Source organism: Tasmannia lanceolata, unplaced genomic scaffold, assembly GCF_043159265.1.
Source record: "Tasmannia lanceolata isolate RefF3 unplaced genomic scaffold, GAP_Taslan_0.1 ptg000012l, whole genome shotgun sequence".
Classification (NCBI taxonomy): domain Eukaryota; kingdom Viridiplantae; phylum Streptophyta; class Magnoliopsida; order Canellales; family Winteraceae; genus Tasmannia; species Tasmannia lanceolata.
In genome coordinates, this window is record NW_027518689.1 from 49,723,716 (window position 1) to 49,744,627 (window position 20,912).

General features: G+C 35.7%; 1 protein-coding gene and 1 long non-coding RNA gene across 2 annotated transcripts; both read right to left on the minus strand.

Moving 5' to 3' along the window:
- Positions 1-639: 639 nt before the first annotated feature.
- LOC143888412 (Fe(3+) dicitrate transport system permease) lies at positions 640-20,671 on the minus strand. The gene is made up of 3 exons (XM_077392817.1): positions 20,062-20,671; positions 1,548-1,875; positions 640-1,111 (listed from the first exon to the last, which is right to left on the minus strand). Exons 1-3 carry the CDS (start codon positions 20,207-20,209, stop codon positions 904-906), a joined length of 684 nt encoding a protein of 227 aa, XP_077248932.1. The 5' UTR covers positions 20,210-20,671; the 3' UTR covers positions 640-903.
- On the minus strand, positions 8,823-15,050 carry LOC143888413 (uncharacterized). Its single transcript, XR_013254586.1, has 2 exons — positions 12,457-15,050; positions 8,823-12,113 (listed from the first exon to the last, which is right to left on the minus strand). It is a non-coding gene; the product is annotated as an uncharacterized LOC143888413 (long non-coding RNA).
- Positions 20,672-20,912: the final 241 nt, after the last annotated feature.

Sequence of the window (20,912 nt, forward strand, 5' to 3'; positions counted from 1 at the left end):
TGCTGATACAAAATAGGTGAATGAGAGTTTCTGAGGAAAAGTTATATTTTCCAACAAAAAATGCAAGAGGAAGCCATATATTTTAGATAGAAAACAACGATTAAAATTTTGCTACCATGAAAAAGTTTGCATTTTTCCATCTACTTTCTATATTGAAAAAACAACCAAACAGACAGAAAGGAGGTTTATAAATGTATATATGGGGATTTGCTAGGCAATTTTGCAGCTCACTTTTGCCAGAGAGAGCAGCTACACAGGCTGAATTAAATGAATGAGACAAAATCTGCTAAAAAGTGAGCCTATGTAGCTGTTCTCTCCTGGAAAAGTGAGCTGACAGCAGAGAAATGGTTTTCCATAAAATTGCTTAGCAAATCTAATTTCCCAATTGGCAATTTTTTGTGGAGTTGTTCAAGCCAGGTAACATAGGTATAGATAATATAGATAATTTGAGGGCGCCTTGCCATACAACCCTTCAATATAAAGTTAATAAAAGTAATTTTATTAGTTAGTGTAGGCTACAAATTGTAGTTTTTTAATGAGAAACTTACCTAGTTATTCACTATATGAACTATTAATGTCCCTTATTTATTCCATTATTTTTATAATATGAAAAACATTTTAAAGTTGTTTTACATCCTATACCAAATAGTTAACAACTTCTAATTTTCAATGATAATACTTGCATCAACTTACAACTTTGAATGGACAGACCCACTACTAATCAAGAAAATGACATCATACACACCAGAGCAAAAAGAAAAAAAGGATTTGGGGTTTCCGACAACTTTCCGACAAAACTAAGCTGCCTTTGCACTTTGATCTTCACTGTAATATTCTTCAATCTTATGATTTAACAATGAAACAAAAAGAAAAACAATCCAGATATCAACACCAACCTTACCCTTAAGTAATGAGCTTTCGATGCAAATGCTCTCCAATGGAATGAGCCTCGTCATCATGATCGTGATCGTGAAACAAGAGTGTCAAGATCCCGACCAGGCACAGGACTGTGCCTACAAGAAGCTTGTCATTGCGCTCCACCCAGTGAAACTTGAGTTGGCTGGCACCGTAAAATGAGAGAGCCACCAGTGAAGTCATCACAGTTATAGTGCTGCAAAATGAAATATCGCCGTACAACATTGAACAGTCAAGAATCCAAAAAACCCAACCTAGATCAATTCAATTGAGATATCTGCAGTAAATATCAAAGTTTAATAAAGGCAAGGGGGATTTTTCCTCGGAAAAGATTATGATTTTTTACTAAACAACTATCTAGATACGAAGAGTTTTCTTCATTGGGAAATCACTATGCCCATTTTTTTTCTGTCTATTCTGGGAACTTTTTAGTGGGCCGAAACTCAATCTCGAATTCTAAACAGCCCCAAAAGGAATATCCTTTTGTATCCTATTTCACAACGGGATAAATCCTTTTTATTTCGTCAAGTGAGTATGATTTGAACTCTCTAACAATCAATAAGTGAGACAATGTAGACTGAACTGGGAGAAACCAAAAGTCAATAGAATTCTTCATTCAAGTGTACACACACCTGAAAAGCAGAACTATTATTGCGAGCACCATCATGGAAGACGAGTTACCAACAGCGAGAAACACTGGAAGTGTGGTTGCACAGGGAGACAATGCGGGCACAAGGACAAGTCCAGCGACAGCCACCTTCTCCATGGGATGGTTATGAGAGTGACTGTGACCCCCCTTTCCCAACAGATAAAATAGCACATAACTTCCTCCAAGAACTATCAGCAAAAGGGAAGCAAGCTTATGGACTGTTTCCTCTCCAGCAATGGTGTTCGCCATGGTGATCGCTGCTACGCCGAGAAGGGAGGTTGAAATTACGTGCAAAACAGCTCCAAATGCAGCTGTAAGTAACATAAAGCAGAAATGAATAGACAAGAACGTCCAAAACGGGAAAATCAAGAGAAAACATTGAATTTCCAATATAGGACATGAACCTCAAAGTGTTCACGTTAAACAAACCATTCACTGCCCATAACAACCAAAATCGACATGAGCGAATCATGCAAATACTGATAGTTTCATGCAGGAGCATCAGCATTTATGCACACGGTTCAAAAGAAAAAGGTGTTGCCTTTACTAGGGTATTTTGGGTTTAATTTAACTGGAAGAAAGTATCCTATCACTAAGGGGCCGTTTGGATACGCGTATTTTAGAATCCTGGATTTCCTCAAAACTGTAGTTGGGAGACAGAGAGGAAAGACAGCAGCCATCGTTTTCTGATTTCTAGCCCTTCTTTCCTACAGCAAGAGAGCTGGCGATTGTCCCATGTTTCCAGGTTTTAGACATCGCAGGATGCAGGAGAGATTTCTAAAACCTGGTTTTCTTTTTCTTTTCTTTTTTTTTCTTACTTAAAATCCAAGAAACGCTGCCACGACAACATACCAGCAGCTTGATCATGACCCTCTTTTACACTGTTTTCAAACTAAAACCTGGATTCTAAAATCCGCGTATCCAAACGGACCTAAGTGTTGCAAAAGGGTTAAAATAATTAAAAATGGTGACTTTATATTATTTAGGCATTTTGGGGGAGTTTCAGAGTCTTAAATTGAGCATTTGTGGGCTTAAGTGAAAGGAAGTGACCCCTGTAACTTAAGCATTGCAAAGGATTCTAATTTTTTAAAAATCTGACTCTTTTATCACATTTATTACAGGTATTATTGAGAATCTCGTTGAGCCCTATGTTGACTTCAAATAGGAGCCCACTTTAATGTTACGCAGCACGAGATCAATTTTGAGTACTTTTACAGGTAATGTAATCATTTATCTAATTGTGTAAGTGGGTTTAAGAAACCCAATTAAACAATTGGGTTTGCTTGTATTTGAAGTTTCTAAAGATGGAGTTTTAAGTTTGTTTTATGTCGGGCCATTTGGATCTAGGGAAAAAATGGAAAATAAAATTTCAAAGGGAAAAAAGAATTCCAGGGTCAAGGGGGTTTGCAATTTTCCTAGAAAACAGGGAAATTTTTTATTTTGGGAAAAACTCTCCATGTAAAATGAGTTAACCAAATGCTGGAAAAATCATTTCCCATGGAAAAATTCGAATAAAAATTTTCATTGCAGCCAAACAGACTCATACAGTTAGAAGATTGAGGGCTAGGATTAGTTTATGACTTGGACTTTTAGGCTTATTGAGAGTTACTTCTCTTCTTTGAATTTGTAACAGTTTTGTATATAAGAATAATATTTCTCCATTTTTGGTATGATGTCTGACATCCTTTTTATGGTGTAACATGATTCTACAAGTCTCATGTGGTGTGGTGCGACGACTTTGGTTAGTTATCTTGTTCCGGGGTCTGATGGTTTTAGAACTAGAGTAGATTTGCGACAGGATTTAACAGATTATTGTTTACCCTTTTTCTAATGGTGAAATTATTGTTTACCCTTAAAACAATAAAAGTAGCATTTGAATGCAAGCATTTATGCTACCTGCATAGAAGAATTTTATGTGTCGCTTTTGGCAACACAGGGTGAACATCTAGGCATGAACTACCTGTAGATTCAGATGGTGACAAGTTTGACAGATGATAAGGAGTCTCCATACTGATTCAAATGCTGAACTCCAATAAATGGCTTAAGAAGAAACACTAACCTCCTTGACAATGCTACCCAATCTACCAAGAAATCTGCAATTGGTTCTCTTGTGAGTAGAATTTCCAACATCCATCGTGAAGCATACCACGAAACGACTGATTTTAACACTAGCACAAATATTAACTTGTGGATCTTTATACGCCCATTTTTTCAATTTTAAAAGGAATATCATTTTAATAAAGAGAAAAGGTAGTCTCCGCCTGTAATTTTCATCTTATATATAGTTTTTTTTTAATAAAAAAAAGGATTCCAGCTACTCTTGAACCCCATTGATCCCTATTAAGCATATCTCAATCAGAGTACAAAGAAGATGAAATGCCCACATATATGACAGGAGGTTGAGCTTAATAATGTTGGACTTGAAATTTTACAAAAAGGGCATAATAGTAAAACCCCTTATTAAAGTAAGAAGGTAGAGAAAAAAGGTGATTACGCATGTTATTCCCTAAAATAAAAGGATAAACATAAAGTTAAAGAACTTTAATAAAAAAAGAAAGCAAAAAGAGCCCACGACTAAGAAAAGAAATCCCTAAATTTTAGGGACCAAAATAATTCTCGCAAAGGGAGAAATGAGTCATCCACTTTTCAAAAAGAGGAAATTACGTAACTCCCCATAAAAGGGGAAGTGGAGATTGTGAAGTTGAGAGAAAAGGGGTGATGTGGCAATTGCCAACCACTTCAAGAGAATTTCATAAATAAAGAGAAGATCCTTTAGCAAAGGATCGGATCTTCTGGGGAGAAAAAGCTACACGAAAGGAGAAACAGAAGAAGGAGAAAGGTGAGAAAAGATTTCGGTAACAATTTCTTTTTTTTTCTTCTTTCTTTCTTTTGCAGATTTTCTTCGGGGAAGAAGACCTTTCTCTTTCATGAGAAGGATGAAGAAAATCCCTTTAGAGTCTATTCCAGGGACTTTCTAAAGGTCCCTTTAGGATATCTTCCAGAGACTCCATAAAGGGAGAAGATCTTTCTCTTCCGGGAGAAAGATGATAAAGACGGTGGTTTCCCCCCAAAAGATAAAGACGACGATTTCCCCAAAAGAAAGAAGACATTTCTCTTTCATGACAAGGATGGAGAAAATGCCTTTAGAGTCTCTTCTAGGAATTCTAAAGGTCTCTTTAGCATCTCTTCCAAAGACGGGGAGAAGGCCTTTCTTTTCCGGGAGAAAGATGATAAAGGCAATGGTTTCCCCCAAAAAGATAAAGACAGCCATTTCCCCAAAAGAAAGAAGAATTTTCTGCTTAGGGAGAAAAACGAAAATCCCCTTAGAATCTCTTTCTAGATACTCTAAAGGTCCCTTTAGGATCTCTTCCCAGAAACTCTTTAAAGGGAGAAGACCTTTCTCTTGAAGGAGAAAGACAATAAAGATGACGCTTCCCCAAATGAAAATGAAGAAAGTTTGAGAAGATGAAGAAAGTCCCCAAGACAAAGAAATTTCAACCGAAAAGATCTGTTAACAAAATCAGAACTTTCTGAAGGATAATTAATTAAAAGTTGTATTTAAATAGGGAACCTCTTGATGGATAATCAATGGTATTTTCTTTCTTCAAGAAATGTAAATAACGGCCAATAAAGCCGGAATTAATAAAACCTACCAAAATTAATAAAACCTCTTCTCGCAAGAGAAAAATTTGATCTCAATACATTTTATGTGTGATTCTCTTTTTCATGCATGTGAAATTTGTTGCGAACAACCTAAGTGTATGTGAGTGTACATAACACACACACACACACACAAATATAGTATAGCATTGGCATGAAATGGTTGGTCCCACCCAATCAAAACATGAGATGCAAAATGGAGGCTCCACCCAAGAAAGATTGAAACACTGGGTGACAAGCATATGTGTGACATAATCTTCAATATCAAGACATTTCCGTGCAACAATCTATAAATTAAATGTATTTGAGCCATATAAAAAATAGTTATTGCGCATGTTATTAATGGCATTGCATGATCGAATCATTGCTCCATTTGGACAACTTTTGTTTCCATTCTAATATTTCATCGGTATTTTTTTTTTTAAATGAAAAGAAATAATAAGAAACATAAAACAGGTAAAACCAACACATCGTGATATGGCAAAGAGGAATTAAGAAATAGAAAATGGAAGTTAGTGGCTAGAAAAGAAGAAACAAAAATAGAATAAAAGTGAATTATACATAAGAAATTACATAGATTGAGTCGTGAACATAAAAATGACAACTACACATAACTTCCACATAACCACAAGACTTCCTTCTAAACAATGAATTTGGTATAAAACCCATGTTGATTTTCAAGTTTCCTTTTTTGAACCAACACCATAATATATTGACTGAAAATGCTACTAGAGATTGCAACGTATAATTGTCCATGAGAAGAAACTTGATCTTAAAGATATAGACCAATGCATTGAATTGTCTGACCTTGTGCCTTGTGAATAATCAAAGCAAAAGCTGACTAGACTGGAAATTGCTCCTTTGGAGAACAAAAGATAATCTAGAATCTTTAGATGAGTGGAGTGTGAATCTCCGGATAAAATCTATTGTTCCAGGTAAAGGCCTAAATCCCAATTAAGCTTCAATTAGATGTATGCGTTTCTTTGCAAATTAATCAAGTCCCATCACAAAGTCCTAAATTCATGTTTATGGTTCCCAGCAATGATTAGAATACATTTCTTAAGGTTCAATTGGTGACATGAGATATCATGTATTCCACACTGAACATTTTTTTGCAAAGCTGGGAAAAAGTAAGCTCGGCCAGTTGATTGATTGATGAGTCTATATCAATTCATGGAACTATCATATTGTCAAGAATTATAACTTAGTCATTCCATATGATTGTTCGATACCATCACCTACCTAAAGAAGATAATGTTGGAATTAAGTATCACCAACGACTTTCATGTTTGATTTGAGCTTCAACACTTTAATTAAGTTCCATAAATGAGAATTGGCAAATGATGCATCTAAAATTGCAGGCCCGGCACTTTTCCTAACTCATACCAGTATTTGTCAAAAGTTATCCCACAATACCACCACCTTTCTACCAGAAGAAGCATTATTCCTGGACAATATATTCTTTAAGCATCTATCAAGAGGTTCAAAAGCATATTGGTGTGTCATATGAGTTTCATCCTAAATAATAAGAACAGCAGTTTGCAAGAGTTTAACCATATCAGGCTACTTTCAGATATTACAGTTAGAGTGTGAATAAAGTTGAAGAGGAATGTTGAAGGCGGAATGAGCAATTTCCCCCAAGCAAGTTGAGAGCAGCAACACCTAAAAATGGATAATATATCAACTTTGATATGCTCAAAATCTCTATATATATATTTTTTTTTTGATATAACATGAATAAGTTGTAGCCAATGCAACCCTTTTAGAAGATCTAACTCTTGCCAACAAACAACAATATAAAAACAACTTTTCAAAACCCTAAGCCCATCAATTAAAAAAACTCCTGACTTTTGAGCGTCAATATGTTGCATGATCAGAGTGAATGCTTTAATTTGATGAGGGTTAAGGAGGGAGATGGAATCCAAATGATGTTGAGGCACTTCCACTCTCAATTCCTTTAAAATTATTTCAGATAATTGCCCTTCACTACTTTCAATACCAAGTTCAGACACTTTAGAAAGATCAAAGTCTACGATGGGTTAATTGTGTTGGTTGAGAAAGTCATTAATATCTTTTAAAATCATATTTGTAAAAATTAGGCCTAGCATAATACCCGCATGCTGAAAATCTCCACCCATATCACAAGATGAATATAAGATCTTTTAAATATCATGTTTGTAAAAATTGGGCCTCGCATAATAACCTCGTGCTGAAAATCTTCACCCATATTACAAGAAAATTTATCACATAATTAACGGAATGTAGTAACATTACAAAAAACTTAGTTGCAAACAATTTTCTGAGAATTGCTAGAAGATGAATTTCAAAAGCTTCTTTGAGTGTAGAGTGGAGGTGGTTATCTTGCTCCAGAAATCCAAGTTTTATTGTTGCCATTCTAAATATATGATATTTAATTCCATTCGCAGTTCTAAAAGAAGCAAAAGAAGTTGCACTATGCATATAATTCAAAATCAATTTAAGAAAATATTTTCTCCTTCACTAAGGTTCGCAACATAGACTCTTCCAATCAACTCTTTCTTTTTATATGGACTTCACAAACTTTTTCCTTCTCATTCCAAATATAATGCTATAGAAATTCATGATACAGATATTGGCCTGCATTAGGATCTAGCATGGTTATGATACTATGAGAATTGTAAACCGCTTCATCCAATTGTTATCCGTCTCTAAATGAAACCAACTGTTCATTGGGAATGTAAAGTTGAAGACGATAGACTAATGGTAAAATTGAATTCAAATAAGAAGAAAAATCCTCCAACAAGCTTTTGGAGCTACCACCCATCTTGCATTCAAAAATTACGAAATCTTATCCACACTTGTTGTATGGTTATTTTTATGCCGAATTAATACTCTATCGTCGCCCCTGTAGACATAACTGTACAGATTTTGGACTGCCTTCATGATGTTACAAATTTTCACATTGATATGACAGTTGTACTTGACTGCAAGATATGAGTTGTAAGAGACTGCACATTGATTATCAATAGAGTGACTAATTTTCACAATAGTGTCACCATTTTCCCTTCTATAAATTGGATAAAAACCTTCACCTTCTAAATAGTGTCACCATTTTCCCTTCTAAATATAATCCCGAGGAAGTCTAAAATGAAAAGAAGGGTCCAAAATAAGAGAACCAATAAGAAATGATCCAAATCTTGATTAAACTGTGATTTAAATTGATAATAGTTGGTTATTATTTCAAACCATAGCTATTTAACAGAATGCCGTCATTGTTGTCTTTAAAAATATTGTAATTAATAATTAAAAATATTTTAGCATTTCTAGATCCAAATTCAATCACCATTTATTGAAAGTCAATGTTCAAAATAATAGCATTATGTATCATATCAATGAGCAAAGGGCAGAAATGCGCCAGAAAAATAGTGAGTCGACCATTTCAAAAAAATAACTAGTTAGTCTCAACAGAGAATGACACAAACAACTAATGTTTAACAGGAAGAAATTCATACACTCTATGCATTAAACTTTATAAAAACTCCATAGCTTCAATCCAATCTCGAAATTCATACATTCTATGCATCGAACTTTATAAAAACTCCATAGTTTCAATCCAATCTCCTTCCTCATACAATTTGTCCTTTTGCATTGCAATATGCTTCAAACATAATCATCCAACCTCTTGTTGTTCAAAGGGTAAGATCAATTTACCATTACCAAAACCACCAGAACAACTTTTGATTCTTTTCTTGTCTCAGTCTTCAGGAGTGTAAGAAGGATACTAGAATATATAATTCTCTTTTTGCTTTTACATCATTGGGTGTTCAACTAGATAAAGATCTCTCTATGAAAGAGATGGCATATATACCTTCAAAGTTCATGGGACGATATACCACCAAATTGGATCTTTACAACCAAGTGATGAAATTCCAAAGTTTCTTCAGCTCTATATTTATGACACAGATTATGAACTGGATAACAAATGTTCAATTGCACCTCATCTCTCTCGACAAACCTTGGCACAGATTCAAAAAAAATACTTCATTAGTTTAACCCATTTGTACAACAATTCCATCATCTTATAAGGACTCCAAAAGTTGAATCCCATAGCTTGATCATCCGTGTTAATATACATGAGCTTGATTAAAGGGTCTATAATGCTCAAACTACCTCACAAGTGGTTGCAGATTGAATTGAAGGCAAGTTTGCTCTTTCTGTATAAAATCAAATTTCTATGCTCGTTTTTCTCATCCTTTTATTTAGTTCTTTTCTGCATTGATCAAATACCCAAGAAATGATCCCTCCAACATTCAACCACTTTATTTAGTCATTAGTCCTACAGAGGAAAGTTTACAAAGGATATTTGATCTGCACCTAGGTTATGATCCTCTCCAGTATCCTCTGCTTCTTTCAAGGTGTAAAAATGGTTGGACAATCAATGTGAAAAACGAGCATAGAAAGATTCCACGGTCAATGTAAAAGATTTCATCTCTTCACGCCAATATTATTCTTACCGATTGCACTATTGCCCTAGCCAGCCAAATCAGATTCCCCTTGGAGGGCGTCAACTTAAACAATGTGTAGTTGATATGTATATGAAAATTGAGGCTACAAGACAGATATTTAGGCTTTAATCAAAATAAAGTGAGAGTTGAATACAGCCATGGTCTTCGGGAAGCACTGGAAAATAGAGAAGTGAATGCAACAAATTTAGAAAAACGAATTGTCCTTCAAACATTATTCATCAGTGATCCACATGATATGTGTCAGAGGTACCAAGATGCCATGGCTTTAGTTTAATGCTTTAAGAAACCAGATCTTTTCATCAGAATCGCATGTTACACAAACTGGCCTGAAATTAAAAGTGAATTATTGCTATGTCAAAAAGCTCTTAATGGGCAACATCTGGTCAATAGGATTTTCTGCACAAATCTATGTAAAATTAAAGAAGATTTATATTAAAAAGCTATGCTTTGAAAATCAATAGCTAAGCTCCATGTAATTAAATTCCAAAAGCATGGCCTCCTTCATGTGCATTAACTCATCATCATGCACAACGTAGACAAGCTTCAAATTTTAGAAGATTATGTTAGAGTGGTTAGAGCTGAACTACCAAATTTAAGAGAACCAAGTTGTATATAGTAGTTTTAGAACATCTGATCATTCGACCATGTGGTACAGTCAATAGGAACTCTCCTTGCATGGAGACAGATGGAATTCGCACAAAACATTATTCTAGGCCTTCTGCACCGGAAAAAATGCAAGGTGAAGATTCCTATTCAATTTATAGAAGAATAGAAAATGGTCACATGATTATGAAAAATGGTCACTCTAATGACAATCAGTGGATAGTCATTTACAACTCATATCTTGCAGTCAAGTACAACTGTCGTATCAATGTGGAATTTTGTAGCATCATCAAAGCAGTCAAATATATATGCAATGATGTCTACAAGGGTTATTATAGAGTATTAATTCAACATAAAAATAACCATACAATAGAAGGTGATGGAATTTCATTGCAAGATGAGTGGCAGCTCCATAAGCATGTTGGAGAATATTTTTTTTCTTTTGATTAGAGTTCAGTTTTACCATCAATTTATTATCTTCAACTTCACCATCCCAATGAGCAGTTGGCTTCAATTAGAACTAGACAACAATTGGATGAAGTGGACAACAATTGGATGAAGTGGTTCACAATCCTCAAAGTAGCATAATTATGCTAACAGAATATTTTAAAACGAATGCTGGAGATTCTAATACATGTCAATATCTATATTATCAATTTTCAAAGAATTATGTTTGGAATGTGAAGGATGAAGTCTGGAGTCCATGAAAAAAGAAAGAGGCAATTGGAAGAATCTATGTTACAAACACTGGTGAAAAAGAACGGTACTTTCTCAGATTGATTTTGAATCATATATGTGGTGCAACTTCTGTTCCTTCTCTTAGAACTGTGAATGGAATTGAGTATCATACATTTAGAATGGCCACCTTCACTCGGCACTCAATGGAGCTCCTGAAATTCATCTTCCTTCAGCTCTCAGAAAAATGTTTGCAAGTATGATAGTTTTTTGTAATGTCACGCTGGTTGGTGAATTATAAGACGAATTTTCTGGTGATATGGGTGAAGATTTTCATAATGAGGGTATTATGCAAGGTCCGATTTGACAACCATGAATTTAAAAGATATTAATGAATTTCGCTGAAGTGACTGAACGTAATATTAAAAATAGTGAAGGGAAATTACCTGATATCATTTTGAAGGAATTGAGAGTGCAAGTGCCTCAACATTACCAGTGAAGGACAATTACTTAACATCATTTTGAAGGAATTGAGAATGGCAGTGCCTCAACATCACTAGGATTTCATCTCCCTCCTTAACCCCCATCAAATTGAAGCATTCACTCTTATCAAGCAGCATATTGACAATCAAAAGCCATGAGTTTTTTTATTGATGGACCTAAGGGGTCTGGAAAGTCATTTTTATATTGTTGCTTATTGGCAAGAGTTAGATCCTCTCAAAAAGGGTTGCACTGGCTACAGCTTCATCGAGTAAATTAATTTTTCCTTTCAATAATACAGAAATTTTGAACATATCAAAGTTGATACATTCTCTATTTTTAGGCATTGCTGCTCTCAACTTACCTGGGGAAACTGCTCATTCTGTCTTCAAAATTCCTCTTCAATTTCATCCATACTCTAACTGTAACATCTCAAAGCAGGCTGATACGGCTAAACTCTTGCAAATTGCTGCTCTTATTATTTGGAATGAAGCTCTTATGACACACGGGTATGCTTTGAAACTCAGGATATAATGCCAATAATGAAGCTCCTTTTGGTGGAAAGGTGGTGGTATAGGGAGATGACTTTGGAGAAATACTGCTAGCTGTTAGGAAATGTGACAGGCCTACAATTGTAGATGCATCATTGGTCAACACCCATTTATGGAACTCAATTATAGTGTTGTAACTCAAATCAAACATGAGAGCTGGTGGTAATACTCAATTTTAATATTATCTTTTTTAGGTGGGTAATGGTATCGAACCATCCTATGGAAATGACTTGGTTAGAATTCCTAATGACATGATAGTTCCCTAGATTGACTCATTAATCAATCAACTGATCGAGCTCACATTTCTCTAACTTCTAACAAAATGTTCAATCTATGGAATACATGATATCTCATGTCTTCCTAACATAAAAAATGAAATAATCCATTATTGGAATGATTTGGTGCTGGAAAAAATTACCTACAAACAAAACAACATATTACAGCTTTGACTCAGTCCCTGAAGATATTTCCAATCTTTATCAGCTGGAGTTCCTCAATACTCTTAATATCTCGAGTTTTCCACTTCACCAACTCAACCTTAGGAAAGGTATTCTAATTATTTTGCTGAAAACCATAAGTGGGAATTTAGGACTATATAATGAGATAAGATTAATTTACAAAGAAACACACATAAAATTGAAGCTGAATTGGTAATTGGATCTTAAGCTGGAACAAGAGTCTTTATCCCAAGATTCATACTCCAATCGTCTACAGATTCTGAATTATCTTTTGCTCTTCAAAGGAAACAATTTCAAATCCAACCAGCTTTTGCTTTGACTATTAACAAGGCACAAGGTCAGACAATGAGGCCTATATCTTCAAGATTATATTTTTTCTCATGGACAACATATGTTGCATTCTGTAGAAGCATTTCTAGTCAAAAAACCAAGGTATTGGTGCAAAACAAAAAACTCGACAAATCAACATGGGGTATATAGCAAAAACATTTATTACAAGGAGTCTTGAGGTTATGTGGAAGTTGTCATTTTAATGATCACAACTCCCACAATCTTTGTAATTTCTTAAGTATAATTCTATTTTACCCTATTTTATTTTTTTTCTTTTCTAGCCACTACCTTCCATTTTCTATTTCTTGGTTCCTCTTTGCCCTTTCACGATGTGTTAGTTTTACATGTTTTATGTTTCCTTTTTTTTTAAATACAAATGAAATATTTAGAATGGAAACAAAATTTGTCGAAATGGAGCAATGATTCGATCGTGCAATGCCGTTAATAACATGTGCGATAATCAAGGTTTTAAATTTCGACCGAAATGTCAAGTTTCGGTCGAGAACGAAACCGAAATCGAGTTTACCCGAAATGGTATAAAATTTCGATTTCCCCCGAAATTTCGGCCAAAATTTAAGGGATTTCATGCAAAAAGAACATTTTTTATCGTTAAATAATACTTTCACGAAATTTCGGGGATTTCGTCCGAAATTTTCTCAAGAATAAAATATTGTTTTATTTGATTTGATGATTTCGCTCGAAATTTCGGGACTTTGGCCGAAAATTTCGGTTTCGGTGAGGACCGAAATCAATCCCGAAACCGAAATTTAAAACCTTGGAGATAATTGTATGTAAATGACTTAAATACATTTGATTTGTGGACTGTTAAATGTAAATGTCTTGATATTGGAAATAATGCACACATATGCTTTTGTCACCCAATATTTCTATCTTTCTTGGGTGGAGCCTCCATTTTGCATCTCATGTTTTGATTGGGTGGGGGGCCAACAATTCAGAATGGGCCCAGAATACTAGTGTGTGTGTGTGTGTGTGTGTGTGTGTAAAGATGCCCAAAAACATGTCTAGAGTCGCCTGCGTTGGATTTGCATCTCAGAATTCCAAATTTTACAAGAAGCCCACTTGTCTTAACAAGATTTAAGCAGATCTGCTCTCATTTTGAGCATTCGCGTGTTTGAACTGAATTCTTTTATAATGAGAGGTTCGAAACCACATGAATGAAGATCAAATTCTGTCTAAAATCATCAACAACCCTTGTCTACGACGCTGAATTTTTAAGTCCTACCATGTGAATTAGTGTATCTCTTGGCTTAGAGAAAACATAATAACTAGTTTGATATTGAGAAACAGTTGAAAACAATGGAGGTTTCATATATCAACGGAAAAATCTACCCAACAAGGATGCAAAGAATTGAGATGGTGCAAGTTCCTAAATATAAGAGATATGTCTTCCACTCTTCGTGCATACTAGTTAGCCTCTCGACAAGAACATCCTGCAAGTTCCAACATGTGTAGTTGCGACTCCTTATTCAGTTATCTCAATTCCTTTTTGAAATCTGGATAAAACGGTATTACACCAGTGACTAGCTCTGATACCCAAATAAGCAACAATATCACATGATATGAAACAACTTCACCCAATTAGTCTGTCCAAATGGAGTCTGATCTGAAATTATCTATTCAGCGACAGGCACACAAAACCTAGTTTATTAATAATGCCATCATGCTGAAAAAAAGGTGATGCACTATCAGAATAAAAGATTCTAGAATAGAAATACAGAAATTGCACAAGATGTAAACATGGCGTAAGCTTTACATAATTTGATCCATCTCAACAATCCTGGTTCTTGGTTACTTCATAAAGGAACAATTTATGCAATTGTTAAAAATGCAGGCATACTGGAACAAAATGGGAAGCATAAAAGGATTCTAATGGATTCGACAATAAATTTTAACAATTATAGAGATTTAATTTTTTTTTTTCATATAATAAGAGGATTCTAATGGTTCTATAATGGGAAGCATAATCACTTACGCAAATTGAATGTCATATTTTCATATAAAAGGCTTATCATTCGGATTGATAAAGCTCAAAACACAACAAATGTCAACCTCTGCAAGCGGAATCCAAAAAAAAGCAGAAAAAAATTCATGGAATCTCTCTCTATACTTTTATTTCTCCAAAGACTCCATGAGTATCCCCAGAAACCCACTTCAATACTTCATGAAAAACAAATGTGGGCACCTCATGATCGGCATTAACTACCCTAACCAAAAAAGCAATGTGTGTGTGCCTCTCTGTGTGAGTGAGTGTGTGTGTGTGTGTGTGTGTGTGGGGGGGGGGGGGGGAGGGCACCGAGAGAGATTGAGAGAGAGATCATACATAGAAGGAAAAACCGCGCTTAAAATATGGAATGTGATTAAGGAGGTTTTGGAAAAAACTTACCTTAGACATTGCCATAAGGGCATTCCCCTCTTCGGGATACAAGGTAAAATTGAAGAGGGGGAACGGGTAATTTTAGAAAATTAAACAATTAAGTAAAACCCTTCCAGAATTTTTTTTAGGGGGGTCAACCCCCCCCCCCCCCCCCCCCCCCCCCCCGGTTCCTTGGTTCAGATTATCCCAAGTATCACCTGTGTTATTTTGGTACTACCAAACAATGAAAACCCAAATTAATAATTGTATGCGGGTATCTAGGGTTGCACGCATAGTACATAGTATATGTGGATGTTCAACATAGAATCCACCATTCCAACTGAAGATATTATACTTAGATGGTTTCTCGTATAATCAGATATCAAATGATTTCATAATATATGTAGTAGATTCGGCATAGAATGGGTATGTCCAGCTAATGTGATGGACGTGTTGGAAAGAAGGTTCTATGTCCCATGGCCGAAAAAAGGCAAAATTCTTTGGAAAGTGGTACTCCTGGCTAATATATGGATACTATGGAAAGAAAGGAGCGCCGGAGTGTTCAAGGGTATGATAAAAAGGTCTCATTATATCTATACAAAGGTGATAGCTCTAACCATTGCATGCGTCAAAATCCTTCCAGACTTTAGCTTTGTCTCGGCATATGACCTCTGGTATAGTGGAATTGATGGAAGGAAATTTGCGGGAGTAACGAACAGGCGTAGGTACCAAATAGCAGATGGGCCCAGCCAGGGCCAAGTAAATTAAAGCTAAACTCCAATGGGTCAAGTTTGAGTAATCTTAGGCCTGTTGTTGCAGGAGGGTCTCATGAGAGACGGTCAGGGGGTGACACCGATGGCATTTTTAGGCCCATTGGGGTTCGACGGACTCAAATGAGGCAAAGATTGGAGTGGTATTTCATGGAATTGGACTTATAGAAACCATTATCTTGGATTCGCTAATAGTAGAGGGGGGATTCTCTTAATGCCATAAGATGGCTCCAGAGGTCCTCTCATCCCTAGAGGTCCTCTCATCCCTGAAGGTTTGCTCATTGGATATATGAGATTAAAGACCGGATTGAAGGAAAGTCCATCTCCTTCAAGCACGTCAAAAGAAACGAGAATTCAGAAGCTGAAAAGCTTGCTAGGGAAGGGGTTGATAGAGAGAGGCTTGCGATCTTCGACTTTCTTCCTCCTTGAGAGGAATGCATCTTTGTTGTGTATTGACCATCTCGGTCGCCGGGTTGTTTGCCCTTTTCCTATTAATAAAATCATTCCTACCACTTCAAATATATACACACACATAAATATGTATGTGTGTGTAAATATATTAATTTTTCAAAAGAGATCTATAAAATTCTTTTGTCAGGTGCAATTATTAATAACGATGAATGCGGAATTTTCATGGGTCATAATTGGACAGGGATTTTTAGCCATGCCTAATGGCCCACATGTAATATCATATGGTGAAGAGATGGTAATTTTTTGTACGAAGGGATGCGCTTGTAATTCTCTAGACTTCATAGGTTAATTGCATTGTATTGATAGGCAATAATATAATTGTAGAAGTCATAAATTAATCCCGTGATCCATTTAGCCATATACTTGATTTTAGTTAGTTTTTTCATGAGATTTGTTAATCTTTTTTATTTGGGATTTATTTATATTTTTAATTATAATTTTTATCCTAGATGTGGGGGATGTCCACATCAACATATGGCTCACCCGTAGAATTACAATTTATAGTAATTGTGAATTTACTATTTATAGTAATCATGTACTTATTTATAGTAATCATAGACTTACTATTTTTAGCAAGTACAAACCTGGCAAAAAAACCCTTCGGCCCCATGTAAAAGACCAAAAGGAGTAGGCCCTAAAAAAATTTTGATGTTTTGAAAAAAGCTCAAGTAGCACCCAACCTCAAGGTATCTCTTGTCTCTTCCTTCTGCCTCCTTCCACTTTCTCCACCTCATCTCCCAGCTTCTGTTATATCATCTCATTTTTTATCATACATCCTACATTTATGTTCTCCTCTTTCCCATGTAAAAGACCAAAAGGAGTAAGCCCTAAAAAAGTTTTGATGTTTTGAAAAAAGCTCAAGTAGCTCCCAATATCCCTTGTCTCTTCCTTCTGCCTCCTTCCACTTTCTCTATCTCATCTCCCAGCTTATGTTATATCATCTCATTTTTTTATCTTATATCCTACATCTATTTTCTCCTCTTTCTTCTTCACCTTTCCCGGCTAGATTTATCATGGTTGCCAGGGCGGGAAGCGGAAGCGGGAAGGGAAGGCTCTCTAGGATGGTGGGAAGCGGCAAGCGTTAAGGGTTGACCAGTGTGTTGACGAGGGAAATTTTTTTTAATAGTTAAAAATATGAAAAAACCAGAATTTGTTAGAAAAATATAAGAAATAATTATATGAACCAATTATGTAAACGACCGAACGTTTACTTAAAGGAGAATCACTGTAAGCTGAAATGTTGAGTTGAAATGCCTGTGTTGACCAGTGCTTGACATGATGAAAAAAACTTTAGAGACCAAATTATGAGATTTTTTTTACCGGACTTTTGGGATATAATAATGATTGGACATAATAGAATTTATGAACTTTTAAAATTGGAAAAATACCCAATCGTTTGGAAGTTAAGATTTTAACCCAACCCTTTTTTTCCAAATTTTGTACTAGAACTGGAAAATTGACTTTTATCCTTTTAGATTTGGGTCTTCAAACTATTTTTAATAGATTCAAATGGGGGGTATTCCCTTATTTACATTTAAATCTTAAGAAAATGGACAATAAAATAGTAAAGTCAAGGTGGGAATCCCGTTTCCCACGATTCTTAAAATATTAAAACGCGATCCCCGTGATGTTGGAAATGCAATTCCCAGAAATGAGAATCACGCTTCCCACGTTTCCGAAACCCGCTTCCCATTTTTTAGGGAAGCGGGACAATTCACATTTCTGAATCACGAATTGGGGAATCGCGATTCCCCACTCCAACGAATGGTTCCTTCTTCCTTGGGATTTATAAACCGTTCATCTTTTCCTCTTAACTTTTTGCCCTTGATCTTCTTTCCCTCTTTTCCTGATCTTGATCTTTCTTGATCTTAATCATTCTTACCTTCATTTCGCCTTATCTCAGCTGAGATCAGCCCTTCTTTTTCTCACTCTAGCTTTCTCTCTTTCCTCTTTCGAACACTTGACGTTGTAGACGATCAATGCTCGACATCGGGCATGTCATTCTCAGGCACGGAATATTTTCACCTTCATTTTTACCAACCTACCCATATTTCCCTACCCTTTGAACCATTCCAACAGTCTTTACACCTTTATTTTACATAGATTGACCCTACCCTTGTCGCCCACAACCCCTCCTACTTTTATCATTCACACATCATATCATCGCCTCTTGGGACAGATTTATAGTTGAGGACTGATTTTATTTTGTATTTATTAGTTACTTCTTGTTGGGACTTATATATGGAACATGGTATGGATAATTAAATTTTTTATGTGTGATTGAAATTTCCAGCCTAGAATTTTATTAAAATCCTTCGTTGATTTTGATTATTGTTGCTATTTTTATGCTGATTTGGGAATGCACATTGCTGTCTTTTCCTAAATTCCCAGTAGTCAACATGTGAACCCTAGGTTTGCATTAATCAATAGCCATTTAATGAATATTTAATAAGTAGTCAACATGTGAACCCTAGGTTTGCATTAATCAATAGCCATTTAATGATTATTTAATAAAAGAAGTATGTAGGAGAATGAGGGTTCCTATAAAGCTAAAATTGTAGAGTTGTGGCTGAAACCTATCAGATCCCATACTCATTAGCTCTCTGCAAACCCTGGAGCTATAAAACTCAAAGAGGATGAATTTACAAGGGCCGTCATCATGAAAAAAATCCGTGCTACCCAAAGGAGAAAGTGGGAACCAAGGCACTGCATTTGAACTGCACCAATGTAGTAAATCCCTACTTATTTTCTTTATTATTTTGAATATTTATAATCGTTCAAGCAGAGAGGATTCAAAATTCTAGGCTTAAAGTTTCTTTAAATCCCATAAACTTCAGAAAATCATAAAAATAAAATTCTGCTTAGATCATGAAACGAATGGCAACATAAAACAGAAACAATAAGGGGAAATTGAGAAAAAATTAACCAAGACAATCAATCCTAAAGAATGGCCATTACTTCATTTCCAACTTCTTCTAAGTAGAGTGCCTACTCATACAGCCCTTTTCCAAACCTAACTTTCCCCATTTTTAACTTCAAGCCCACCAGTCTACATAATCAATAAAAAAACCGGACGAACTCCAAATCTACTTTCACAATCAACGTCACACTTCATACAAAGAACCCGAGGTGTTCAGATAGAGATGCTTAGCAGAGAAATCATCGATCTCTACAAATTTATCTCATGACAAATCTTTTCAACAACAACATAAGAAAATGAAATAAGAAAAACAACAGTTAAATACCAAATTTAGCAATTACGCCCTTCTGGATATCGAAACATAACATTAATTTTTCTTCCCCAAGGCTCTATTTCTTTCGCCCGTAAACTTTGCATAAAATAAATCTTAGACTCATTTAAAGTAGGAAAATGGGCATAAATTTTATTTTACGGCAATTTTATGGCGAAAGAAACAGAGATATAAGTGTTGTTCAACGCAACTACAAGCTTTCTTGTTACCTAGACTGACACTATGACCAAAAGATGCCCTACAAGACAAGACTGACTAATAAACAAAACCGAAGAAGCTAATAAAAAGAAAAAAGAATAGAAAACATAAGAAATCCACGAGATCTACTGTAAATATAAGGAACGTATTTCGAGCAAAAGAACAACTTACTGACGAGGAGAGTCCTCGAAAGCGTCCAATTTTGTGCGCGACCGACGATCGAAAATGGAAGCCAATGAGTGGGAATAAACGAATGCAGAAGCGAAACAGTTGCAATTCCTCCTATTGTTGACAGATCTTTCGGACTAAAACTCTCCATTTTAGATTAAATTCGAAATCTAAAGATCATAAGAAGAAAAAGCCTCCATTTCAAGATCTTCCGAGAACCTAGGGTTTCAATACTCACAAACTAAGCAAGAATCTAAGCATCTTCAGTAGAAATGACTGCCGGTTCGAGATCTGATGAGAAAGGAAGTTAGGGTTTGCCGAGATGAGGAAAAAGGGAAGAAATTTAGGGTTCTTGAAATGGTTTGGGAAATGTGGTAGATTCGAGTTAAATTTTGGAACGAGATGTGGATGCAGAGATCTTGAAAAAAAGAAGAAGGTGGAAGAGATCGAGATCTGGACTGAAAATTAGGGTTTGGAAGAGGAGAAAACGAATGGGGAGATGGATGAATTAGGGTTTCGTTGATCTCGCGGGTACAAGTTAGAAGTTCCGCGACGATGACACTTTAACAGCAATCCAACGTGGGGCCCAATAGACGAACTGATCACTGAAATACGGCCTCGCCTTTGAATAGACATATTTTGGAAAAGTGATTATTCTTCCCGTTCAATTACTTGGGACAGCTGTCTCTACTCCGGTGTATTTATGACTGCTCTTTTACAAGGGGCTGTCCTAAGTTAGAAAAGGGGGAGGATATTTAATTTCACTAGTTTCGCCACTATCGGCAGGGCTGCAAATGAACCAAGCCGGATCACGAATATGTTTGGGTTCAGCTCATTAAAAGCTCTGTTCAGGC